Raw genomic sequence first — 26,129 nt, forward strand, 5'->3', positions numbered from 1 at the left:
CCCCTAACTGACCTCACAAACATTTGTTTGCTGGTCAGGAAAAACAAGTCAACTTTTGATTTTGTTTATTTCAAGTTTTTCAATGTGTTCAACATGATCAACCAAAAGGGTGTTCATTTTTAAATGACTGTCTATATAATGTTTTTCAAAACATACTATTCATAACTTTATTTTGTCTGTTTTCATGTTTGTGTTCTGTACATAGATGCATATTTTAAATCAAATTAAGTTTCCAATATAAACTCTGATACAGAGATACTTTGACTACTACTACTCTCTGACTACTACTACTACTATAGTCCTACTGTACTGTGGTCGGTAATGTTGATGACAAAAATGCTAGTCATTTTAATAAATCGACCAATCGACATTGCATACCTTTTGGCTAACTGTCATGTTCCAGTAAATGAGTGTGATAACAATGATTATAAGGTAAAGTAGGTTAAGTTAAAACCACCAATTTTGCAAATGTACATGATTTATTCATCAAAATTGTGAAGTGTATGACATGCCTGTTGATCATAAGCCTATGTTGATGGTCAACAAAGATTTCTCTATTTTCTGTGAATTTGGTCAGGTCACCAAAAAAGTGACATATTGCAGCTTTAAAAATAAAATAAATTGAATCAATAAAAGTGCCTTTAGAATATCCCAGTAGTCACATTTTATTCTTCAATCAAAATTATATTTGTTTGTTTCTATTACAAAGTATGTCATGGCCCTTTTACTGCACTTAAAGGCGGAAACTATCTTGAGCAGTTGCGCCCAATATTGTACACATCATTAGTTGCACCTAGTGAGACAGTTTTTAGGCCCAATGCCTTTTCTAAGACGGTGCATAAACACTTCACAGATTGAACCTAATCCTGTATTCATAAATGCTTTCAATGGAGATGTATTTACTAACATTACCAAGAACCCACTATTAGCAGAGAAGGAAATCATTCATGTTATGGGTCCCATTTGCCCCCATTGACTATTTGTAATATACTCTAGTCTACATGACCTCACTGTGTATCCCCCCCCCATCTCAGTTTGTAAGGAAAGCATCTCAAAGTGTTCTGTGGTTTATCATCAGGTGAAGAATATCTCCCTTACAAGCCTGAGGGCATCATCGTCTGCTGTGGGAGACTGTGACCGTGAGTGGTCCTCTGCTCCAACATCCTGAGCCAAATCCCCTGGACTATCAGCATCGTCGTGACTTGGTCCTGAACTCTGACCCTCAGGTCCCTGCTCTGTGTTGTTATTGTGAGTGTTGTTGTTTTGAGCGTACAGTAGAGTGTCCTCCTCGGCTACATCGATGTCCGTTTCTGAGACATACGTCCTCTCCTGTGCATCAGAGTCTGAGGACTCCGCCACCACGTCCAACTCAGACAGCCTCCTCTTCTTCTCCCTGACACAGTTTTTTGCATTCATAGAGCAGCCCGCCACACTCCTTTTGACCTGTAGGAATGAATGCAATATACAGGGTGAATTGGATAACACAGACAGAAATACCTCAGTTATATCCACTAGGAATGATTTAAACCTCCCCACCAGATGTTTCACAATTTTGTTGTAGCCCTGAACTAGCTCACCTGAGCCACCAATTCAAAGGCATGATGATTACCTGATGAGTTGAATCAGGTGTGCTAGCTCTGGATTAGATCAAATAACAGCTGGGGGTCCCCACTAGAGGTCCTTCATACTGTGGTCTAAGCTAGTTAGCTGCAACCCCCCTTACCCCTCAGTGAATCATCGCCCAGTCTATGGAACATCACCTGTTTGTCATCATGACGAGCTCCATCTTCTCCACCTCCAAAATCATTCAAATAACTGACAGCTGCCTCCACCAGCTCCTTTTCATTCATGCAGTAGAAGGCCACTCTGGACAGCAAGAGGGAAAATTAAGTCCTATGTGCAGAAAACAAATACTTTTCATATAGCCATCAGGTTACTTTTAGTTGAAAAATAGAAAAGTTAGTGGTTGAAACCACACTCTACAGAAAACAATTGCCTGCGAGGTGTTTGCCCTGCAAGGTGTGACAGAGAGCCCGTATATACGAAAATTGCATTTACCACTTATTGCTTAGCTAATAAAAAATATATAGCATACAATCGGTGACTCAATGTCATATTTATTCTGATACCAGATTCGAATTGACGCAACCCTAACATTTTGCAAAAAGTCTACAGTAGCCTCAGCAGCACTCTGTAGAGTAGCACCATGGTGTAGCCGGAGGACAGCTAGCTTTCACCTTCCTCTGGGTACATGGACTTCAATACAAAACCTTGGGAGGCTCATGGTTCTCACCCCCTTCCATAGATTTACACCAGCCTTTCTTAAAGTATGGGTCGCAGACCTGTTAATGGTGGGTCGCGACGTGTCAGAGTAAATGTATAATTAATTACAGGAATTGATTTGGCCAAGTCTCTGCTCAGCAGCGGTCTCTGCTCTGTTTGGCAGCTGCACAAGTGTGACAGGGAGATGCCTGTGTGCTTCGTGGTTTACCAGATCTTTTTTCTGTAGTTTTCTTGAAGATCACTCCGTGACACACAATGCAGCGCTGTCGTTCAGCAGCAGATGATGCGCTGTCTGCCACTGACTTGTCATTCCCACTTGCCATCACTCACCGCTGTTATCAAATGGACTCATGCTAGCCACAAGTTCTGACTGAGCTCAATTGTCATGAAACACATATACAGCGATGAGTTTCTCTCTCTTTCATACAAACTTGTAACGAGGAGCGACCACAATGTGTTTTGTGTGGGGAAGTGCTTAGTAATGAGTCTCTCAAAACTAACAAATTAATAAAACGACACTTCCTGACCAAACATCCACAGCATGATGGCAAACCCAGGGAGTTATTTGAGAACAGAGCAGAATGCTTCAGGAAACAGTGATTCGACAATGGAAAAGTAAGTCAGCTAGCAAGGCATTGTTGTCATTTTATAACAGGTGATTGATTATAAGCAGAAAAAAGGGCGTACTAACTATCTCTCATCGTAGTAGTTGTGAGTTTCTCTCTCAAACAATCCCCTGGCCTTGTACAGAGCTAATAGCTAACATTCACCAAAGCAAGCAAGCTACTGTTAGTGCAACCCTAGTAACAGTACAGATTCAAATAAAATTATCAGGCCTACTGTACATCAAAACGGAGCCCAGAATATACATGCTTGTTGAAAACTTCAACCAGCTACACACCTCTCATTAGGACTGTGTGTGTGTGTGTTTTCTGGTCTACATCTGTGTGACGTGATCAATCAGTTTATTCCAGTTTAGAATAAAAAAATATGTATTGTATTTTAACAGCAACAGTTCCAACCTAGACTTTCTTTCAACAATAATTTATACAGTAAGATGTACAGTAGGCCTGATTATTTTTCATCTGTACTGTTACTTAGGGTTGTGTAACCGGTGTGAAATGGCTAGCTAGTTAGCGGGGTGTGCGCTAATAGCGTTTCAATCGGTGACATCACTGGCTCTGAGACCTTGAAGTAGTTGTTCCCTTGCTCTACAAGGGTCGTGGCTTTTGTGGAGCGATAGGTAACAATGCTTCGAAGGTGACTGTTGATGTGTGCAGAGGGTTCGGGGCAAGGGACGGAAGCTATACTGTTACATTGGTGCTGTGACCCAGATCACTGGTTGCTGTAGAAAAAGAGGTCGAAAAGGAGGGTGAGTGTAACCAGTGTGAAATGGCTAGCTGGTTAGCGGGGTGCGTGCTAATATCATTTCAAACCGGTGACATCACTCTCTCTGAGACCTTGAAGTAGTTGTTCCCCTTGCTCAGCAAGGGCCGTGGCTTTTGTGGAGCGATGGGTAACAATGCTTCGAGGATGACTGTTGTCGGTGTGTGCAGAGGGTCCCTGGTTCGAGCCCAGGTAGGGGTGAGGAGAGGGACAGAAGCTATACTGTTACAATTGCACTATCAAAAACTGCCTGTGTGTGTGTTCTGTTGTACATCTGTGTGATGTGATCAATAAGTTTATTCCAGTTCAGAATTAAAAGGATTTATTGTATTTTAACAGCAACCTAGAAAAGCAACCTAGAAAAGTTCTGAGACAGATATGTAAGAGTGTTTTTAATGGTGGAAAATAAACGAATAGATATTTATATGGATATTTAATTTCAATGTTATTTGTTTTTGTCTATATTGCATTTGTTTTAGGCATAAGGGCAATGAAATGTACCAATATTTATTTATAGTTGCATATTTTCCTAAGCGTGAATTTCTCATTTGGGTCCCAGGCTGAAAAAGTTTAAGAACCCCTGATTTACACAGTAATTATGACAATTTCTGGAGGACGTCCTCCAGCCTATCAGAGCTCCTGAAGCATGAACTGACATGTTGTCCACCCAATCAATGGATCAGATATTTAATCTAGTACTGAAAGCATAAACTACAGCTAGCTAGCACTGCAGTGTATAAAATGTGGTGAGTAGTTGACTCAAAGAGAGAAAGACAACAGTTAACAAATACATTTCTTCCAAAATGAAGGAGAAGCAAGAGAAAAATATATAGAGGGGGATTGTCATTTTTTCCACTTTCAGTTTCACTTACTTAGCTAGCAAATGCAGCAAGCTAGTTTAGCTTACCTAAACAACCTGCTTTCATACACAACACTGGAACTCTTCCAAATCAAGGTAAGCTTTTGGTATTATAAATTATTGCCACCAGGGCCCACCGTTGTAACTGCTTACTGACTGTGCCGTTACTCTATGATTGTAGCGGGTTTACTAACGCCTTAGTTCCATTAGCTATGCTGACTATGACGTTACTTTAGCCAATATACTCCAGCTAATATGGTGACAACGATGTAGGCTGTGTATAGGGGTTTGGCTTGTTTTTTTCGCCTGGTCACATACAGCTGATGTGTTGTGCATTGAAGTCCACAAGCGAAGTCCACAATGTGTCACACCTGTGTGCACACTACGTTGTAAACTTTAATTCATAGGCTAGGTTGCAGCAACCTCATGATGGATATAGGGGAAATTCGAGTATCATGTAGTAGCCGAAACCTATCGCTGTAACTAACATTGAACTGGGTGAATGGAATAGGAATGAGTCATCCAATATTCTGTAATAGAAATAAAGCCATGCTCATGAAAAAAAACGTCCTAATCTTAAACGGCACTGTCTGACCGCAACTGATTCTGACTGCAATGTTTTTCGTAAGGGCACTGCCTACCTATAGTATAGGTATTATTTCATATCTCAAGAATGATGTTAATTTGTCCTTTGATGAAACTACACTGCCCACCTTTCAACTCGTTTCCTCGTTCTCTTGCCTGAAGTTATCCTCTTCAGTGTCTCCTTATCTTTCACTCTGTCCTCATCCTTCCTTGCCATCCAAGACGGTAGTTCCCGCCGCTTTCCTGCCATGTCAACGATGTACTGTATGCTCAGTTTAAAGTAGTACAGAAATACGACTAAAATATCGTGTTTAAATCACAACTCCGTGAATTTTCGATGTCATTTCACAACTATTTTTTTCCGGTTTGATACGTCCGCAGCCGTAGGGAAGATATACTTGTGAGGAGATGGGAAACTCCGTTGGTATCGTATTAAGCCCCCTTGTGTGCATTGCCAACACGTCGTCAATGGGCCGCGCGTTGCATTCTGGGTGATTGCGACAATTAGAACTCTCCTTTAAGGAGTCAGTTGAGCGCCAGCTCCAAAAAACATCCATTAGCATGAATTTCGTCAACAAGAAGAACATTGAAAATCTTTTCCGAGATATGAGATAATTAACTTGTATGTAATATCGTGTAGCTTTGGAATCGTGACATTGCGTACTTTCGAGGAAAATAGCCAAGTTAAGGATGGATTGCGTTTAATTTATTTTTTATTTTTATTAAATCAATACATAAAGCACATGAGGGAACAAGCATACATAGATTAAACAATTGACAATCGCACTAGGGGGTACAATATCACATTTCAATTACACAAGGACCTTAATGGACATGCATATACTTACAATTCTAACAGCTTTTTTGTTAGTAGAGCATTTAACCGTCTTAAAATACAGTTCAATTTCTTTTTGTAGGGTACGAAAATGTGGTTCTGTTTGTAAATTTACATTTGTGTATATGAAATTTGTAAGGATGGATTGCGTTACAATTAGTTTAGCAACCGCGTGACGCACCATAGAACGTGAACACGATTGGTCGACATTCTGCTGGTGAGGCGTTATGATGGTCTTCCGGTAATTGCATTAGGATCACTATCTCCTTTCTCTGAAATCTCTGTTTACTTACGCCTCGCGTCCTGTCCTTTCCCCATTGGATACATTTAGAGGGAGTTCTGGCTTTCTCATCCAATGGGTCTTGAGAAGGAGACGAGGAGCGAGGACGCGATAAATGTTTGAGATATTTCCATTTGTATACATATCGAAAGTTCTAACCATAGCCATTCATTGCTTAGCCTAGAGTGCCATGTTGCGGACAAGAAGAGAAACACTACAATGTGCGTAATGCATCTGTAGTTTAGTTTCTATGACGTTATTGTAAAGTCACGACCAAAGAAGATGGTAAAATGTTTATTATATACTGAACACAAATAAACGCAACATGCCATGCATTCATTGATTTTACTGAGTTACAGTTCATATGAGGATATCAGTCAATTTAAATAAATAAATTCGACACTAATCTATCGATTTCACGTCACTGAGAGTACAGATGTGCATCTGTTGGTCACAGATACCTTAAATGGGTCTCAGGATCTCGTCACGGTATTTTTTTGCATTCAAATTGCCATTGATAAAATGCAATTGTGTTCGTTGTCCGTAGCTTATGCCTGCCCATACCATAACCCCACCACCATGGGCCTGGCACTGTTCACGTTGACATCAGCAAACCGCTCGCCCACATGACGCAACAGACGTGGTCTGCGATTGAGGCCGGTTGGACGTACTGCCAAATTCTCTAAAACAAACAGATGGAAGTTTATGTTAGAGAAATAAAACATTAAATTCTTTGGCAACAGCTCTGGTGGACATTCTACAAGTCAGCATGCCAATTGCATGCTCCCTCAACTTGAGACATCTGTGGCATTGTGTTGTGTGACAACTGCACATTTTACAGTGGCCTTTTATTGTCCCCAGCACAGCACAAGGTGCACCTGTGTAATTATCATGCTGTTTAATCAGAAAATTGATATGCCACTCCTGTCAAGTGGATGTATACAGATTTGTGCACAACATTTGAGAGAAATAAACTTTTTGTGCTTATGGAACATTTCTGGGATCTTTTAATTCAGGTCATGGGATAAACACTTTTTTACATACATATTTTTGTTCAGTGTAATTGAACTTTTTACAGCTCCTAGACAGTTGCTTTTATAACAACCATCTGCATGTATATGAAGTATAATTTGGGAATTCTTCAAATCTTCTACACTAGATGGAGCCTTTGAGACCTACAGTGTGGCCATCCATTTTAAAGTGATAGTTCACCCAAATTAGAAAAGTACATTGCTTACAGGGTAATTGGACAAGTCATGACAGCAATCCATACTTTGGTTGTGTTTCTCTGGCACCGTTTCCATGATTTAGCATTTGTGGCACAAATCCCTTTTAAACCATGGGACGGATATGAGCTTTTTTCCCGCATCTTATGCAAAACATCTATACGTGACTTTGCTGAGCTTCACAATCAATTTTAGATAAATGCTAGCATCCATCCCATGACTCGAATGGGATTTGTGCCACAAATGCTAAAACGTTAGCATGTGGAAACCAATTGATTGCTGTCATACCTTGTCCATAGACTGGTTTCTGTACCCTGTAAGCAATGTGTTATTTAGTAATTTGGGTGAACTATCCTTTTAAACCATCTATGGGCCTAGTATATTGAACACAATTAATACATATTACCACTTTTTAAAGCACATTCACACAATAAAAACCCACACAAACATCCCAAAATGAACACTTTACACCACGTCAAGAGTTGGACTGTATTTCAGAATATTTTTCGGTAAATAGGTTTAGCTATTTTTCTTTCACAAAATGTAATATAGCTGTACTGTCGCATTTCATAAAAATAGTTGTTCACTTCGGTTTTTGGAACTACAGTATCAACCATTGGCTGATGCATGCAACGTCTGAGCAGGGGAACGCGACCCATATGATATAGCAATCTGATGCCCAACTGCTCAGACGATGATTTGGCACACAATCAAATGTATTTATAAAGCCGTTTTTACATCAGCAGATGTCAAAGGACTTTACAGAAACCCAGCCTAAAACTCCAGACAGCAAGCAATGCAGATGTAGAAGCACGGTGGCTAGGAAAAACTCCCTAGAAAGGCAGGAACCTAGGAAGAAATCTAGAGAGGAGCCAGGCTCTGAGAGGTGGCCAGTCCTCTTCTGGCTGTGCCTGGTGGAGATTAAGAGTACATGGCCACTAAGGCCAGATTGTTCTTCAAGATGTTCAAATGTTCATAGATGACCAGCAGGGTCAAATAGTAATCAGTGGTTTTAGAGGGTGCAACAGGTCAGTACCTCAGGAGTAAATGTCAGTTGACTTTTCATATCTGAGCATTCAGAAGTCGACAGCAGGTGTGGTAGGGAGAGAGAAACGAAAACAGCATGTCCGAAGAGAGAATCAGGGGACACTGGTCCCGTCCGACGATAAACCCGGACAGGGCCAACCAGGCAGGATATAACCACACCCACTTTTCCAAAGCCCAGCTCCCACACCACAAGAGGCAGATCAAAAGACTTGAGACATGGATTGTGTATGTGTGCAATTCAGAGGGTAGATGGCCAAGACAAAAAATGTAAGTGCCTTCGAACTTGGTATGGTAGTAGGTACCAAAAGCACTGGTTTGTGTCAAGAACTGCAACGCTGCTGAGTTTGTCATGCTCTACAGTTTCCCTTGTGTATCAAGAATGGTCCACCACCCAAAGGACATCCAGCCAACTTGACACAATTGTGGGAAGATTTGGAGTCAACATGTGCCAGCATCCCTGTAGAATGCTTGCGACACCATGTAGAGTCCATGCCCTGACCAATCGAGGCTGTTCTGAGGGCCAAAGGGTTGCAACTCATTATTAGGAAGGTGTTCCTAATGTTTGGTATACTCAGTGTAGTTGCCACTGTGAGAGGGCCCATGGATTGTTTGTGATAAGTTTATTGTTAATTATTCATCGATGGTGCAATTTCATTTTCCAGGTAAGTTGATTGTCAATAAAATGCTATTTTATGCCTGCTACATTAAGTTAATCAAGTGAGTGGTTCTTTCCTTTAAGCGGATTCAATCCCGCTAGAAATGTTTTACTTCATCTATTGGTGCTCAGCCCTGTCAATCAAGCCCATCCTCATCTGATCTAATATGTCAACAATCAAGTCTGTGGGCGTGTTTCAGTGGTAAGGCAAAAGCAACCGACTGTAGATGACAGATTAGTGGAATCTGTGTGGGTAGCTGGACAGGTAGGATGACTGACAGTGAAGGTGAACAGGTGGTCACGTGTCAGGAATGGATGAGACTGAGGCAGGAATTCCTTTAACCATAAAGTGGTATATTTACGGAGTAGTCTGTGCTGCATCACAAAGGAAACAGATAACATGTATCCAATCAAATTCATAATCAAAAATCAAATCATATCATTCATTATTAACATCATTTAGGGAGTTCAACAGTCCAGTTCATTAAGAAGTCAATAGTAATCATTAGTGAGTCATTTAGGCTCGTAACCTTTTATCATAAATCATGAAAGAATACAAACAGTGAATGGTTATTCAACCTATAATCCCCATTATCAAAGTCGATCAGTTAGCAAACAATGACGTTTCACATTTCACTCTTTCAATTGTCTTCATGTGTACATATAATTAATTTCAATACATATGAACCATATCGATTGCATAATTGGCCTATGAGGATCCGTAGGGCCGTGATCATTGACAATATGTTTGAAGCGTGCACTCCAAGCCGCGCTCCGCGGTAATAACTATAAACAATAACTGATGGCCCATCTCCGGATCGCAACAGATAGTGCAGATGAAAGGTAACAGAGTCGGTGGACTTACGTGGATTCATGGACGCACAGAACGTCTGGATCAGATGGAGTTAAGGAAGAGAAAGCAGCGAGATCAGGCGATGGCAATTTCCTCCTTTTATGGAGTTGAGATCTGTCGGACATTGCCACCTGACCTAATTAAAGCGCCCCTGGCCCAGCTGAGTAAATGGCAATGAATTAAAGGATTATTCCACCAACTCCATGGGCCCTTTCTACAGTAGACAAAAGTCGAGTGACATCGGGGGAGGTGCATCTCTGACAGCTGAAAATTGGAGAAGGGTGTAATTGCAGATTGCAATTATGGGTGTTTTCTGATATCAGGCGTTTCTTGATATCAAGTTATTCCTATTGATGCTCGCCATTGGTTGGTGGCCGTTTCTTTCGCATCGAGGGCAACAGTTGTTGACAACTGCAGCATTGTAGCTAAGCCTAACCCTTTTCCTAATCTTTCCTAACCTGCCACACTAATTCACCTAACCTGCCATGTTAATTATCCTAACCTGCCACGTTAGATATCCTATCCTGTTATGTAAACAAACCATCAGTCTCATAACACTGGAACTGACCAATGGCAGGTATCAGTGGGCATTTCCTGATATCAGGGAACACCCACATCAGGAAATGCCCCGAATTGCAGAATGCAATTACACCATTCCAAAGTCGGACACTAATGTGGTTTTCCACAGCAAGGCTCAGATCAACATGGCAGTGTTACCATTGTTTATACAAGTTTTTCTTTATAATGCTGAAATAAACATGGCTCCAACCCCCCATATCACACACTCACAAACTAAAAATACACTGCTCAAAAAAATAAAGGGAACACTTAAACAACACAATGTAACTCCAAGTCAATCACACTTCTGTGAAATCGAACTGTCCACTTAGGAAGCAACACTGATTGACAATACATTTCATATGCTGTTGTGCAAATGGAATAGACAACAGGTGGAAATTATAGGCAATTAGCAAGACACCCCCAATAAAGGAGTGGTTCTGCAGGTGGTGACCACAGATCACTTCTCAGTTCCTATGCTTCCTGGCTGATGTTTTGGTCACTTTTGAATGCTGGCGGTGCTTTCACTCTAGTGGTAGCATGAGACGGAGTCTACAACCCACACAAGTGGCTCAGGTAGTGCAGCTCATCCAGGATGGCACATCAATGCGAGCTGTGGCAAGAAGGTTTGCTGTGTCTGTCAGCGTAGTGTCCAGAGCATGGAGGCGCTACCAGGAGACAGGCCAGTACATCAGGAGACGTGGAGGAAGCCGTGGGAGGGCAACAACCCAGCAGCAGGACTACTACCTCCGCCTTTTTTTCAAGGAGGAACAGGAGGAGCACTGCAAGAGCCCTGCAAAATGACCTCCAGCAGGCCACAAATGTGCATGTGTCTGCTCAAACGGTCAGAAACAGACTCCATGAGGGTGGTATGAGGCCTGACGTCCACAGGTGGGGGTTGTGCTTACAGCCCAACACCGTGCAGGACGTTTGGCATTTGCCAGAGAACACCAAGATTGGCAAATTCGCCACTGGCGCCCTGTGCTCTTCACAGATGAAAGCAGGTTCACACTGAGCACATGTGACAGACGTGACACAGTCTGGAGACGCCGTGGAGAACGTTCTGCTGCCTGCAACATCCTCCAGCATGACCGGTTTGGCGGTGGGTCAGTCATGGTGTGGGGTGGCATTTCTTTGGGGGGCCGCACAGCCCTCTATGTGCTCGCCAGAGGTAGCCTGACTGCCATTAGGTACCGAGATGAGATCCTCAGACCCCTTGTGAGACCATATGCTGGTGCGGTTGGCTCTGGGTTCCTCCTAATGCAAGACAATGCTAGACCTCATGTGGCTGGAGTGTGTCAGCAGTTCCTGCAAGAGGAAGGCATTGATGCTATGGACTGGCCCGCCCGTTCCCCAGACCTGAATCCAATTGAGCACATCTGGGACATCATGTCTCGCTCCATCCACCAACGCCACGTTGCACCACAGACTGTCCAGGAGTTGGCGGATGTTTTAGTCCAGGTCTGGGAGGAGATCCCTCAGGAGACCATCTGCCACCTCATCAGGAGCATGCCCAGGCATTGTAGGGAGGTCATACAGGCACGTGGAGGCCACACACACGACTGAGCCTAATTTTGACTTATTTTAAGGACATTACATCAAAGTTGGATCAGCCTGTAGTGTGGTTTTCCACGTTAATTTTGAGTGTGACTCCAAATCCAGACCTCCATGGGTTGATAAATTTGATTTCCATTTATCATTTTTGTGTGATTTTGTTGTCAGCACATTCAACTATGTAAAGAAAAAAGTATTTAATAAGAATATTTCATTCATTCAGATCTAGGATGTGTTATTTTAGTGTTCCCTTTATTTTTTTGAGCAGTGTATAATGTGGTCATTGTAAAATCAATTACTGAGAGAGAGCTTCAATTATCACATTAATTTGTATATAGGCTATCCACTGTATACATGAAGTTGGTTCCCGTTTTAGTCATGTCTTTGGTCACCTTTGCATGGGTCAAACAAAAACACCCTAATGATTGGTTGACAATAGAGCCTCCCACAATGCAGGCAAGGCTGCAGGAGGAAGTTGGTGATGAACTGCAGAAACTTACAGTCAAGTTCATGACCTTTGATCACATGATTTCTGTAAAGTTCCTGCAGTAGACATGTAGGCTCTAGTATGAACATTTTTATCCTTATAATGCAACAAACTTTTAAAGGCATCTGTCACTGACTTTGGAGATGGCTGCCGGTGTGGCCATGAGGTGGGGGTAAGATGGCGGACTGGAGAAAAGTGGAACATGTTTTGAGTGACTATGGAGTGGTGGATCACACAGAACTTGTGGTAGAGCTACAGAAGAAATTTGAACATGACGAGAGTGAGGATGAATTAACTGCGGTGGCAGGTGCGGTGAAGACAGCAGAGTATGAGCCTCATCCTGATGATGACAAAGATGATTCTGGCCCAGTGGGAATGAGTTTTTTTGTAGAGAATGGTTCCTCGCCTTCTGGCAGATCCGTATGTGGTGTCAGGTTTGGTGGAGGGCAGGTTGTGATATGTTGGGTCAGTGAAAGTGACTCGAAGTGGAATTGTTTAGATTTTTGTGTGTTTCTGCCATCCAGAGGGAGCATACACTCCGTACCATGCAACTGGGGACAAGAACTGTGACTTGCTTTCCTTTCTGGAGCAGGGCGCCGTTGAAATGAGTGATAACTGGAGTGCCATTAAGTGTGGAGGATGATCAACTGAAGTTGAAGATTCCCAGTGTCTCTGAAGCCTGCCGGGGCAGCAGGGTAGCCTAGTGGTTAGAGCGTTGGACTAGTAACCGGAAGGTTGCAAGTTCAAACCCCCGAGCTGACAAGGTACAAATCTGTCGTTCTGCCCCTGAACAGGCAGTTAACCCACTGTTCCCAGGCTGTCATTGAAAATAAGAATTTGTTCTTAACTGACTTGCCTGGTTAAATAAAGGTAAAAAATAAAACAAAATGTTTTGGACAAAGGGGCCCGTCCTCCCTGGCTGCTGGCCTGGAGTAGGATCAGATAGGGCCATAGTTGTGAGGTTTTAATGTGTGCAGGGTTAGGGCAATTTTTTTCACAAAGTGTAATGAATTCATACTACATTCATACTACTACTGCTGATACACAGCCAATACAGTAGGTGGCGGCATGCACTTATATTTTTTGGGTGGTTGCCCGCAATAATACCAAAGAAGTCACCGACTTCACAAAAGTGATCCACTCGAACGCGCCCGGTGTGACTCGCAATAACCTTTTCAGTGAAGTAACAGGGTTTCCACTAGATAACATAGCTACAAAGTCAAAACGGGTCTTAATTTAAGGTTAGGCGTAAGGTTAGGTTTAAAATCAGGTCTTAATAAGATAAATTGTAGAAATGGGCGGGAGTTAGCCATAATTATGACTGTGTTAATTTAACTAGTGACGACCCGGGAGCAGCGTTAGGTCACTGTACCAAATAGGCGAAGTTGGTCAAAAGGGTACACGACGTTTCTCAAAGGAATATTAGTAATAATAAAGTCAGAAATGGGTTTATTATCTCATCAGTCTTGATTTTCGTCGCACATCTTCAATCAGCACACAACTGCGAATGGATTGTAACGTTACTATTTTGCTCTTTTAGACAATCTTTACGACGCCCTGTCGGCAGCCATAACATAGCTCTCTTGAGAACAATTTGACGTTCGAGGTAAGCTAGCAAAGTTCGTCAATCAACTTCCGTTTTCAGTTGTTTGCTCTAGGAACATGCATTATCTCTGTATGTTCCTAGGTTTGCTAAGTCATCAGATATTTTAGATGTTCTATTGTCAAACCAAAGTTTCAATCTCTCAAGACTGCAGATGTTAGCTATTTAGCTAGCTAATGAGCTACAAGTACTGTCTGTAATCCGCATCGTTAACATTACATTTTATCATACTGAATCCATTAAACGACGGTTGGAAATATCTTAATGTAATGTATTTCACTGGTCTTGTTGTTCACCATACAGGAGACCTCGATCTGCCGGTGTAACAACAATGGTAGTGTTTAGTGCACAGGTGCTTCTGGCAGTAACAAGATCAAGGTAGGAGACCAGGTCACCGGCTCTATATTAGAAACTATTTAGGCCTGCACTTACCTCAACCACACAGTGGGGACACACACCACTGTAGGTGTCCACAAGATCCCTGCTAGTTAAATCAGTCATTTAACTCTCCAGGAAGTAATTTGGAAGAGTTGGTTATGTAAACAAGCTGGTCTGGTCTGTAAATGCCATAGGTGGCACCCCACAAACCATTGGTCTAGTTTACATTAGAACAGCAGTGTGCCTGGCTGACTGCTGTAGTGAAAGAAAGGATATGTCAAATATGACCAGGCAGCCACTGTCCATACTGATGTATCTGTGTTCTGTCTCTAGGGGATCTTACCTGCTGTCTAAGAGGCACAGCAGCTGCCCTCTCCCCTCCACAGCCTACGTCCACCACAACCTGGACCCCCCCAGCCGCCTGTCGTTCTTACCCTCCCTCAGCCATTCCAGGTCTGGCTACCCTCACTGTGTTCGGCTCCACGGTTTCAAGAACCACAGCACCACCCTGCTGGCCAGATCTCTGCACAGTTCCTGTGTCTGGCTGCAGGACACCAAGGCCCCTGCCACCCCAGCCCAGGATGACCACCCAGGGACCCCTAAGAATGGCCCCCCTGCACCCCAACCTCCAGTCCCTGCTCCCCCTGCTGCTGCCACTGTTGTGGCTGCAGCTGCCCCTACGGTCCAGGTAGTAAGGAAATCTATTGGCCAGAGGATAGTGGATGAGCTGAAACACTACTACAATGGCTTCAGGCTGCTGGGGATTGATACCAAGATTGCAGGGAGGATGGTGTGGAGACTGCTGCACGGACAACTGCTCTCACGCAGGGAGAGGAGACGGGTAAGTCAGGAAGTGTAGGCTGAGTTCGCTCTGTGTTTAACCTGTTCCTTAAGGAGTAAATAACAGGGTAGAGGGCAGGATTTATAGGAATACTCTTTGATGTGTAGTAAGGAGTACCAGGAACTAATGATCATCTGATCACCTCCAAATCTCAGGATGTTTTGAAAAGAACAAGGTCCTACCTTTTGAACTTATTGAACCAATAACAATTTTGCTCATTTTTGCGTTCCTACCTTTTGAAGTTATTGAACCAATATCACTGTTGCTCATTTTTGCGTTCATGTTTTCTCTCGTTGTGCCTATTGAACACAACTGAAGGAGTAGAACCACGTGTTGTGAGGTATTGTAGTTTAACCCTCAGTCTAAGAACAAAACTCTTAGGTCTGAGTCACCCAATCTGGCCCTTAGATTATAAACATTTCAGAACGCTCCCTGCCACAGTGCCAGTGTTGTGGTTAATCTGCTATCTGAAAAAGGACATTCATGTGGATGGTGTACCGAACGGTCTCTAATAGACTGTCTGGTGAAACATAGGCAAATAAGACGGATTGATGAATGAAACACAGTACATGTCGGGTCGCAGGCATGTAGATACAGTACGCCAAACAAACACACACCCACCCTCAGTTGACTTCAGGCTCCATGTTTATTAGTAAGGCTGATTGAAAGGATGCATCTAGCCTATTGCCTCTGATACAAGATGGGTGCAATAACACATGCACACATCCAAACACACCACCGTGTGACCCTTGCTGTTTGAATGCCATGGTAGAGCTTTACTCAGCACCGGTGCTATTTTAGAAAGGGACTGGCAGTGCTAGTAGTCTGCTAGAGACGGAGGGACAGAATCCTAACATAGTGTTGTTGCCCATGGTGGGTCAAGGGGGATTCCTTTTTGTGTTGTGGCTTAAGACCAGGAGTGAAAGTAAGCCGATCTGGGTTTGGCGTCCCAGCAAAATAAATAGTGGGGGTATGCCGTATCTGTAAAACGTGAGCCTATCACAATAATTAAGAAAACTATAGGCAGCGACAACATTATTTAACATTACCGCAGGTCAGCTACATGAAAATGAGTGAATTTACTTAAACCGGCAATATATAACATTATCCCAAATAGTTTTGTGCTTTGATAAGTGGCCCAGACGAGACACGCAGGCACAGCAGTGGGCGCAGCTATTCAGCCTTAAGTGTTGTATGCCTTATGATCATTGCCAAATTTCATTACACTTTTAGTTGGTTTGTAACTGATGTCTCTTTCTATTCATCAAATTGCTACACTCTCTGGGATCCTTATAAAACATGGCCTAATACATAACCTAGATGAGTACATTACAAGGACAGAACCACATACATTTTAAGTAAGAATACACACTTTCGTGCGTTTATGCCTTTATGGGATTTCATAGACTACTGAATGCAAGTGCAACACACGAAAATGGAAATGTACTAATGAGAAGGTGCGTTGCAAATAGGCTGACACTTCCTTCACTATCCTGATCCGACAAACTTTATCCGTTATCATACGTACAGTTTCACTATCCTGATCTGACAAACTTTATCCGTTATCATACGTACAGTTTCACGATCCTGCTTTTATGAAATAACGAGGTCAGTGTTTCAGATAGAGTTTCACTTATATCATTCACTCTGTTCAGTTCATAGAATGAACAGAACCGTCATCAAATGTGGCTTCACTTAACGTCCTTCACCCCCATTCAGCTCATAAAATGAACTAAACGGTCAGACATACAGACTTCTGTTTGCGTCTTTCACCCTTGCTCATAACAGTGAGCTAAATTCCTTGAGTCTTGAGCCTTGTTACAGGCTATTGCCTGTAAGGGTTAGCTGAGGTATAGTGTAATGTGTTAATCTACTGTTCATGAAGGGTTAGCTGAGGTATTGTGCCAGTCTTTGGACCTTGCTCATAAAAGGAACAAGATCCCGTGAATCAGATGGACTAGAGTATATAAAATGAACAAGAATCAGATGGGAGTTTCACCTAAGATGTGGCCACAGCCATTGGTTTTGTTTGTTCAAAGAAAACATTGTTTTGTCGATCACATTTCAAAATGTTTGGGATTGACTTGAGTGTTGGCATTCTATTTCTATAGGTGTTGGTGCAATCACAGGGCAAAACTCACATTGCATCACTGCAGCTTTCTATAATACCAAAAAACTGTAGCCTACATAAGTAATCTGCCATATTTTTAATCTCTCTCCTCCCCTCCCTTGTTGTGTGAGACCTGTTACTGTTTGCTTTGCTAACCCTCCGTTTTCTCTCCAGCTGATGAGGACATGTGCTGACCTGTTCCGCCTGCTGCCCTTCATGGTCTTCATCATCGTTCCATTCATGGAGTTCCTGCTTCCTGTCTTCCTCAAGCTCTTCCCTGAGATGCTGCCCTCCACTTTCGAGACCGAGACCAAGAAGGCACGTTCTTCACACTGTTGCAATGTTAATGTCCTTGACTTGTTGATGACTGACTGTGTCTCAATGGTCTAAACTTGCTTCCTTGTCTCCTCTCCTTCATCTGCACTGATCTAGTCATGATATGCTAGGTGTCTGTTTTTCTGTTCTTCCATTTTTGTAATATATATATTTATTTTTTAACTAGGCAAGTCATTTAAGAATATATTCTTATTTACAATGACTGCCTACCCCGGTCAAACCCGGACGACGCTGGGCCAATTGAGCGACACCCTATGGGACTCCCAATCATGGCTGGATGTGATACAGCCTGGATTCAAACCAGGGATTTATGCAGATAAAGGAAAGGAGACAAAAGCACACTTGAGATGCACCCAAGCAAGGGATATATTTCCGTTAGACCTGTAGGCCATTAGAATGAGCAGAAGTGTGTCCCAATCTATTTTCTCCTGAAGTGTGTACTTGTTCACCTCCCTTCATAGATTTGACAGGAAATTACTACTCAAAGAAACTCTCTAGCCCATGCCCCCACTAATCCAATGTTTATTTTACATTTGTGGGGAGTAGTGAACAGGTGCACACCCCAGGAAGAAATAGATTATTGGGACACCCCAGGTCTTTGTGTGGGATTAGACCCAATAGGCCTGAGCCTGGTTTCCCAATAGTGATGAAATTCAGACTTACGGTTTTTTTTTTAGTTCATTTTTTGTGAAAGATGCATCTTTCCTACAGCGGCTAACTATGTAACACGCATTTCCCCAAAACCACGCAGAGAGAACAGTCTCCCAGTGCGTTGTTGGAGAAAGTGCCGATACTGATATGATCGGGGGGAAAAGGCAGCGCTGCTCTCGGACCAGCTTTCTCAATGCAAAGCTTACCTTTTAAAATTTGAATTATTTCACAATACTGACGACAGATCAGCTCCTAGAGAGAGCTTAGCAACTACCGCTACAAATGTATTTATTTTTTGGGTGATCAAGAGTTTGTCACCGTTGAGACCGTGGTCTCATTCACAAGAGAGCTCTGTGAACATGAACATACACCATTTATTACACATAATGTAAGGTGATCAAAACAGACACAACTCTCACATATCACCCCATTGAGTATAATTTCTGTAATAACTTGAAGGCTATTTCATGAGGTGGCTTATTCTAATGCTTACCCAATAAAAATGCTCTAAATCGCACATCATGAAATATGTTGAGACAAATGACTCCAAGTAGAAAAATAGAACTCGAATGAACATGAAGTGTATTTCAAGATGATTTGAAGCATATTTTTATACGTCACTTGTTTGTATCAATTGCAAAGACATTGGCAACTTTATTTGTAGTCAATTTTGTTCTGAAGTTATCTGCGGTCAGAGAAGATAAGCTATGTTTAGCGGAGATCTTCTGTGTGTAAGGTGACATGGGAGGGCCATAAACTGTTCTACAAAAGGCGGGCGTTAGATTGCGATCTTTTTCAAGTGCAACGTTAACGGTTTTGGGAAACCGCTCTGAGATTTAACAATGCTCCTACGAAGGTTGTAACGATGAACTTCACCTTGAGATGCTTTTGGGAAACCGGGCCCTGGCTAGTTGTAGGTCACTCTGAATGGCTTTCATGTCCTCGTGCTCCTGTACAACAAGAGGTGCCTGACCTGGCTGCTCACATCATGGCCATTGGGATACCTACAGGAAGCAAGGGTAGTGACCACCATTAGTCAACTGGAGCACTTTGAAAGTTTGTTTTCAAATAGACCCTCTTTAACGTTACCTAGCAACTTCATAGAATGCCATGAGGCTCTTTTTTTACCTACTCTTTTTCTAAAACCAATCGCAAGTAACGAATACTAGTTTATGCATGAGGACCATTTGAGAAATGACTTCTCCCTCTCTCTTTCTGCCCTTTTTCTCTCTTTAAGGAGGAGAAGCAGAAGAAGGGTCTGGCTGCTAAGCTGGAGCTGGCTAAATTCCTCCAGGAGACCATAGCAGAAATGGCCAAGAGGAACAAGACCAAGGCTCTGACAGAGGACGAGACACAGCGCTTCTCCACCTACGTACAGAAGGTAATTTAGCCAGAGGGCAAAGCCTGCATCCACACCTCTGATTCATAATGTCATGAGTGTTTCAAGTTTTCATCCCGTTGTTTGTCTAGTCCTGGACATACAGACGTGATAATGGTCAACGTGTGATAACGTTCACTTGCCCATGTGTCCCTCCCAAGTCTGTCTCCAAAGTCCCCAGACTGCTCTAACTAACCCCTGTCCTCCCTGTGCCATCTCCAGGTGCGTCACACAGGGGAGCAGCCCACCACTAAGGACATCGTTAAGTTCTCCAAGCTGTTTGAAGACGAATTAACGCTGGAGCATCTAGAGCGCCCCCAGCTGGTGGCCCTGTGTAAGCTGCTGGAGCTCCAGCCCATAGGAACCAATAACCTGCTCCGCTTCCAGCTGATGATGCAGCTGAGAACCATCAAAGCAGACGACGAGGTGATCGCCACTGAGGGTGTGCCTGCTCTGAGTGTGTCAGAGCTGCAGGCAGCGTGTCGTAGCAGAGGGATGAGGTCACTGGGTCTGACCACTGACCAGCTACGCCAGCAGATGCAACAGGTCAGACACTCAACTTGTGAACAAGTCATCATCATTAGTTGCATCGTGCTGCCTTAGAATATATTCAAAATCAAAACGTATAGCCCACCTTGTTAAAGATGCGTTATGTCGAGCCACTAAAGGATTTAATATATTTATTTTGTATTATAAGGGATGCGTCCAAAATGGCACCCTGTTGTGCCATTAGGGATGAAAAAGGATTAGCTTCTTCAGTGGCCTCTGACCTGTAACCTCTGTCTGTTCCAGTGGTTGGACCTGCACTTGAAGGAGAACGTCCCTCCCTCTCTGCTGCTGCTCTCCAGAGCTATGTACTTGACTGACGTCAAACCCATTATACCTGTCATACCCCCTGTACCCAAACTAGAGGTAAGACATCATACCCCCTGTACCTAGCGCTTCAAGCACTGATGCTGCATTAGTAGCCTACCAAACGTGCTAATTGCCTGGTACTCAGTACTCTGTCCCTCTAAATGACTCTGACATCATTGCAAATGTAATCAAAAATCTAATCAATCACAAGCTCATGTTGCGCTACATTTTTTAGGCTATGCAATTGCGTGAGAAAACAAGAGTTTTGATGGCCTCTATCAAACAGTACCCCATCAGCTTTCTATAGGCTAGCCCTACTATTTCTCAACTTTCCTAATATTAAACACATTTCTTCTCTTTACAACAGGAGTATAGCCTACCTGGCTGGCATGAAAATGAACCACGGGAAATACGTCGTCCATTCACAATTTAAGTGCATAGATATTGCATAGATATTTATCGAGACAGGTGCATGATAATGGTCCATTCTATATCAAAACAAATTTCATACTTATCTTATTTAGTATATTCAGGGGCGGCAGGGTAGCCTAGTGGTTAGAGCGTTGGACTAGTAACCGAAAGGTTGCAAGTTCAAATCCCCGAGCTGACAAGGTACTAATCTGTCGTTCTGCCCCTGAACAGGCACTGTTCCTAGGCCGTCATTGAAAATAAGAATTTGTTCTTAACTGACTTGCCTAGTTAAATAAAGGTAAAATAAATTAAAATATAAATAAAATAAATTGTGAATAAGAGAATGAGTGTGCAGCCTGCGTAAAAAAACAGCCCATGCCTTTCATGATGCTTTTTTTTCAAATCAGCATTAGTCTCATCATGCAGCCTTAGAATGTATTACAAATCAAAACATATAAACATATTTTATTTCACAACTAAAGTTGCATAAATATCTCTAGATGGAGCACATTGGAGGACCTGTTTCTTTGTTAACCGCACTCCCTCAAATCGTTTGGAGAAAATGTCCTTTGTATTTCATTCAGCTATGTTGAATTGTATTCTTCATACTATAATATAATGCCAAGGAATTCTAAGCAAATCTTGTCTGCCAAATGAACTAGTGTAGCCCACAGCCATATGGCATAGCCAGTTCAGGAGCTAACGTAAGGACACCGCAGAGCGTTCTGTTCTTATGAAATAGACTACATTTTCTTACCCCCTGTAACCATACTAGAGGTAAGACCCCCCCCAACCAGATCAGTTCGTATTTGAGAAGGGTGATCTGATTCTAGGTCTGTGGTCAAGGGCTTCTGCCTCCAGTGATTCTGACAGAAGCACAGGTTTCCCTCCGAACTAAGGCTTGACCATCAGACCATGGAGACCTGGTTTATTCTCCAACTGTTGAGCGTAGTGATATAGAAATGCAGATCAGCCATCTGAAGTATGTTCCTGCTGCCAACTCTCTCTCTGTGGATTTTACACCAGTCTCCGGACACTCTGTGGAAGGCATCACCACTGCTTACATAACTGGCCTGATCATTCCATTTGTGTGTGTTTTTGTTTTCAGGGAGGTCATTGTGTGTGTTTTGTTAAACCGAGAGGTCATAAGAGAACTGTCTAAGTATGTATGTTGATAATGTAACATTGTGTTGTATGTTTCAGAAGGCCACTCCTCTAACTGAGACCCCACAGGGAACAACAGCCTCCTCCTCAGACTTACTAGTGGACCCAGCTCTGGTCATCAAAGACAGGCTGGTTAGTATGCAGACACACACAACCCGGTCACAGAATGCTCAGTAGAGTAGATAAACGGGTTGTGGTCAAAGACCGACCGGTCCAGTATCTTCTCCAGGATGACCTGTGGTGTTGGTAAAGAAAGTCCTAATTTCTGGTGTGTGTTTCTGTTCCTCCAGGTGGAAGAGGTTAGAGACCAGGCTGCCATCGTCTCAGACAAACCTCCCACCCCTGCCCAGATTGTTCAGGTCAGCCACCTTTGACCCTCAGTCATGTATGTGATACCCACAGGGAGCATCATTGTAGTGACTAGATGGCCGTGCTAGAAATGACAGAGTAGCCGTAGTAACTAGATGGCCAGGCTGCTGGCAAGCAAATGACTCTTCACAACTACACTTAACATCTTCATAACTTGTGAAAAATGAAATTAGCTTTTTGGTTTTGATTTATGGTTAGAGATGGTTAAAGGTTAGTGTTAGTGGTAATTACATTAACCCCAATACTGTCTCCCTTTCTCTCACCACATCCTAATCGCTCACACAACAAACTGCCCAACCAACAAAACCATGGACTCTTGGAAGATTAGCACCATTGTGGGCTAAAAGATAAACAAACATGTCCACATGATATCATAGCTATTTAACCATCGATCCACCTACTTGCCACATTCATTAACCATATAGGATTTATGAGTAGTTAAATTACAGTGTGCCCATAACGGGTTTTATTCCATTATTGTTAATGTCCATGTCTGAAATTCACCATTATTCAATGAGTGCCATCTATTTCTTTTTCATAATGTTTGTAAATTAACCTTTGCCCTCTGACCTCTCCTCCAGGCCAAAGAAGCAAAGGCGTCCCAGAAGAGCAAGATAAGTGTCAACGGAGTGTGAGGAGGACTGAAAGGGCTTGACCGGACCCCACAACCCTGTGTCCTCAGGGTTGAGGGGGGCTATCAATCAAGCTTATCTACACCAAGAGGGATCAGTCAACCCAATCACCCCTCTGCCCCCCTTAACACCTTCTCCTTATCCCAAAGACCAGGGGGCGTGAGTCTGTATCCCCCGTCCTCACTGTCTAGCCAATGGGGGCTCGCTGTGTGATGAAAAGGTCATAAGATCATCACATGATAATGTCATTAGACCAGACAACGCTTGGCTAAAATGCCACTTTGCTCAGGATCAGACCTCTGGCTACACCTGGAGTGAGGGCTGCTGGCAGGGGTTTAAAATGGGACACCCACCTCTGCTTTGTCTGATTAGTCTCTGGTTCTTTTCGCCTGCATCTATTTGGTTTACATGTTATGCACTCCATCCATTTGTGTTTCACACTCCATCTCAGCAGGACACTGTTACGTAAACTCTGAAAAGTCCCTCAACTGGGATTACCTTTCGTTTTGTTTTAGGGATCACAGTTACCCAGTGATGTAACAAATATTATGTCCTTGAAGAGTAGACGCATCCTCTCAAGATGTACCGTTTGGCCCAGTGTTCTGGTTGGTTGGTTTTGGTGTAACATTAGTCTGTTTCACTTCCGGTTGCATTGAGACCTAGCCTGGTCTCAGATTCATTAGGTGCTGAAGCTGAATCCTCTTGACTAGAAACACCGCAAAGGTGAAAGCAGGGGGTGGCTGCGGTGTGTTAGGGGTCACCTGCTGGCTTTGAACCATTCGTCAAGGTGTGTTTTCTCTTAGTTGGCCCGCTCATCTCCAGATCTGGATCAGACTAACGTAGACCACCAACTCCCCCCCCACCCCTCATGTATATTTGTAAATACCCTGTAAATGGTTCTCCGTGTCTGGCAGAAAAGGTACACCTGCTCTGTACTTTGGTTATGCCACGCCCTCAAGCTCTCCCAACTAAAGAGTTCTATGAACTTTTACCCTCCTATTATTTTGTCTTGTTTGTTGAATATTTGAATCTAAGACGGGGCAACTCTTTTACATTAACTTGCCTTCATACCATGAAGTTACTCTCGATCTACTCTGGTAACCAGAATGTAATTGTTTAGCTCAAAATGCTCTTTGCAAATAAGGTATATAAGCAATGATTGATGTGTAAAGGAAATTGGGTAAATTGTCTAGCTAGTTACAATGGTAGTTGCATTTTAATTACAACAGAAAATGTAACACGTGGTATCTGTGCAATTTATTGTGAAGATTGACACTATGACTGAGTGGTCCAATGTCATTTAGCAGACACTCTTATCCAGAGCGACTTACAGGAGCAATTAGAGTAAAGTGCCTCTGTCGATGTGCCCTAGTAAGCTCGGGGAATCAAACGAGTGCCCTTAATTGTAAGCTAGCGAGAGAGTTCACTCCTGATACACAGGAGAGGCTGTAGGACCACCTAAATCCTGATATTCAACACAACTGCTAGTCTGGGGACAAATGGACTATACAGTGTATATTTTGTGTTAATGCTCTTCTACTACCCTTGATTTACAAATTTAAAAGCAAATACTTGACTGACAGCTATTGGAAATGATCCATACCCACTGTTAACTCAACTAGAGAAGTGTGTAAAGAGTTTATTTGAGCGAAACAGCATGAAAATGCAGGTTTTGTGAACTCTTAAAGGATTACACAAGAAAGTGTTAAATTTTATTTTGAAATGTGGTTCTCAAAGAACTTGAAAGATGGCCGCTATTTGATGATGAACTGCCTAGTACCTATCCTGCTTATGTATGTTAACACAATTATGTGATCGAGAAGGTTCTTGGAAGGTTTACCACATAAACATATAGTATGTGTACTGTGTGTGTTTCATATTTCAGTGTGCGTGTATGAGAGTTTGTGCGTTTGGTGTTGCCTTAGCCTTGAGGAAAACCTCTTTCAGCATCAAGTTAGGGCACCGTGGGCCACCGCTGGGTGCATGTTTTGGGTTTTTGCCCTACCGCTACACAGCTGATTCAAATAACCAACTCATCAAGCTTTGATTATTTGGACCGAGTTTGGGGAAACCCTGAGTTAGGGGATTAATTTTATGAACCCCTCCAACTAAATTGCATTACTTCACTGATTAGTCAGTGGCCGACCGTTCGCCCTTTCTGAATAGAATGGACTTCATAGTGCATCTTCCTCTCCCACTGATCTGTAGGTGAGTGTATAAGCGAAACCAAGATGTCCACCCTTCTGCTTTGATCAATCCTATCCTCTCAGATCTGTGATTAATTCAAGGGCGGGAAGAGAGGACTATGAGACCGGGGATTCTCCTTTCCATTATTTTTCTACTTGGTTTAAGGATTGTTATGCAAATTGATGTACAGCCAAATCTGTAAAAAGGTGCTTTGTTGGCTCTGCTCTCTGTGGAATGTCTCCTCTGCCTGTTCCCCACTGACTACTGGAAGAGATTTACACTGTCCCAATTCCCCTGCCTTGTGCCTTCCTTTGGCTCCCTTCATGTCGATAGATTGGTGAAAGGAATTCATATTATTGCTTATACTGTTATCTTTTTTTGTGCGGTTATTTTGGATCAGTGATCAAGGAGGCAAGGAGATTAGGAAGTTGGGGGCGAGAATTAGGACACATACTTCAATTCATTTAAACTCCTGCGCCCTTTCACTCACATGCCTAATACCAAATACTAGCTCTTACCCCTAAACCCTTGTTGGTACAAGCAGTATAGTGGAAAGCAGAACCATATTGCTAATGGCATACCTTTCAAATCAACAAGTGGTCTGTG

At 42.8% G+C, this 26,129-nt stretch overlaps 2 protein-coding genes across 4 annotated transcripts; one reads left to right on the forward strand and one right to left on the reverse strand.

The window, feature by feature from the left end:
- Nucleotides 1-651: 651 nt before the first annotated feature.
- si:ch211-127m7.2 lies at nt 652-5,565 on the reverse strand. Its single transcript, XM_042320674.1, has 3 exons — nt 5,242-5,565; nt 1,761-1,866; nt 652-1,443 (listed from the first exon to the last, which is right to left on the reverse strand). The coding sequence occupies exons 1-3, from the start codon at nt 5,361-5,363 to the stop codon at nt 1,075-1,077; spliced, it is 597 nt and encodes a 198-aa protein (XP_042176608.1). The 5' UTR covers nt 5,364-5,565; the 3' UTR covers nt 652-1,074.
- LOC112248614 (LETM1 domain-containing protein LETM2, mitochondrial) lies at nt 4,456-25,197 on the forward strand. 3 transcript variants are annotated; one of them, XM_024417776.2, is made up of 11 exons: nt 13,737-14,005; nt 14,149-14,214; nt 14,515-14,589; nt 14,923-15,430; nt 17,715-17,858; nt 19,765-19,908; nt 20,128-20,451; nt 20,698-20,817; nt 22,375-22,467; nt 22,626-22,694; nt 23,286-25,197. In XM_024417776.2, exons 3-11 carry the CDS (start codon nt 14,543-14,545, stop codon nt 23,337-23,339), a joined length of 1,503 nt encoding a protein of 500 aa, XP_024273544.1. In that variant the 5' UTR covers nt 13,737-14,005; nt 14,149-14,214; nt 14,515-14,542; the 3' UTR covers nt 23,340-25,197. The 3 variants fall into 3 exon arrangements, with proteins under 3 accessions (XP_024273545.1, XP_024273544.1, XP_024273543.1); XM_024417777.2 differs by lacking the exons at nt 13,737-14,005; nt 14,149-14,214 and adding an exon at nt 4,456-4,624; XM_024417775.2 differs by having other exon boundaries at nt 13,737-14,214.
- The last annotated feature ends 932 nt before the right edge of the window (nt 25,198-26,129 follow it).

This window comes from Oncorhynchus tshawytscha, linkage group LG04 (genome assembly GCF_018296145.1).
Source record: "Oncorhynchus tshawytscha isolate Ot180627B linkage group LG04, Otsh_v2.0, whole genome shotgun sequence".
NCBI classification, from domain to species: Eukaryota; Metazoa; Chordata; class Actinopteri; order Salmoniformes; family Salmonidae; genus Oncorhynchus; species Oncorhynchus tshawytscha.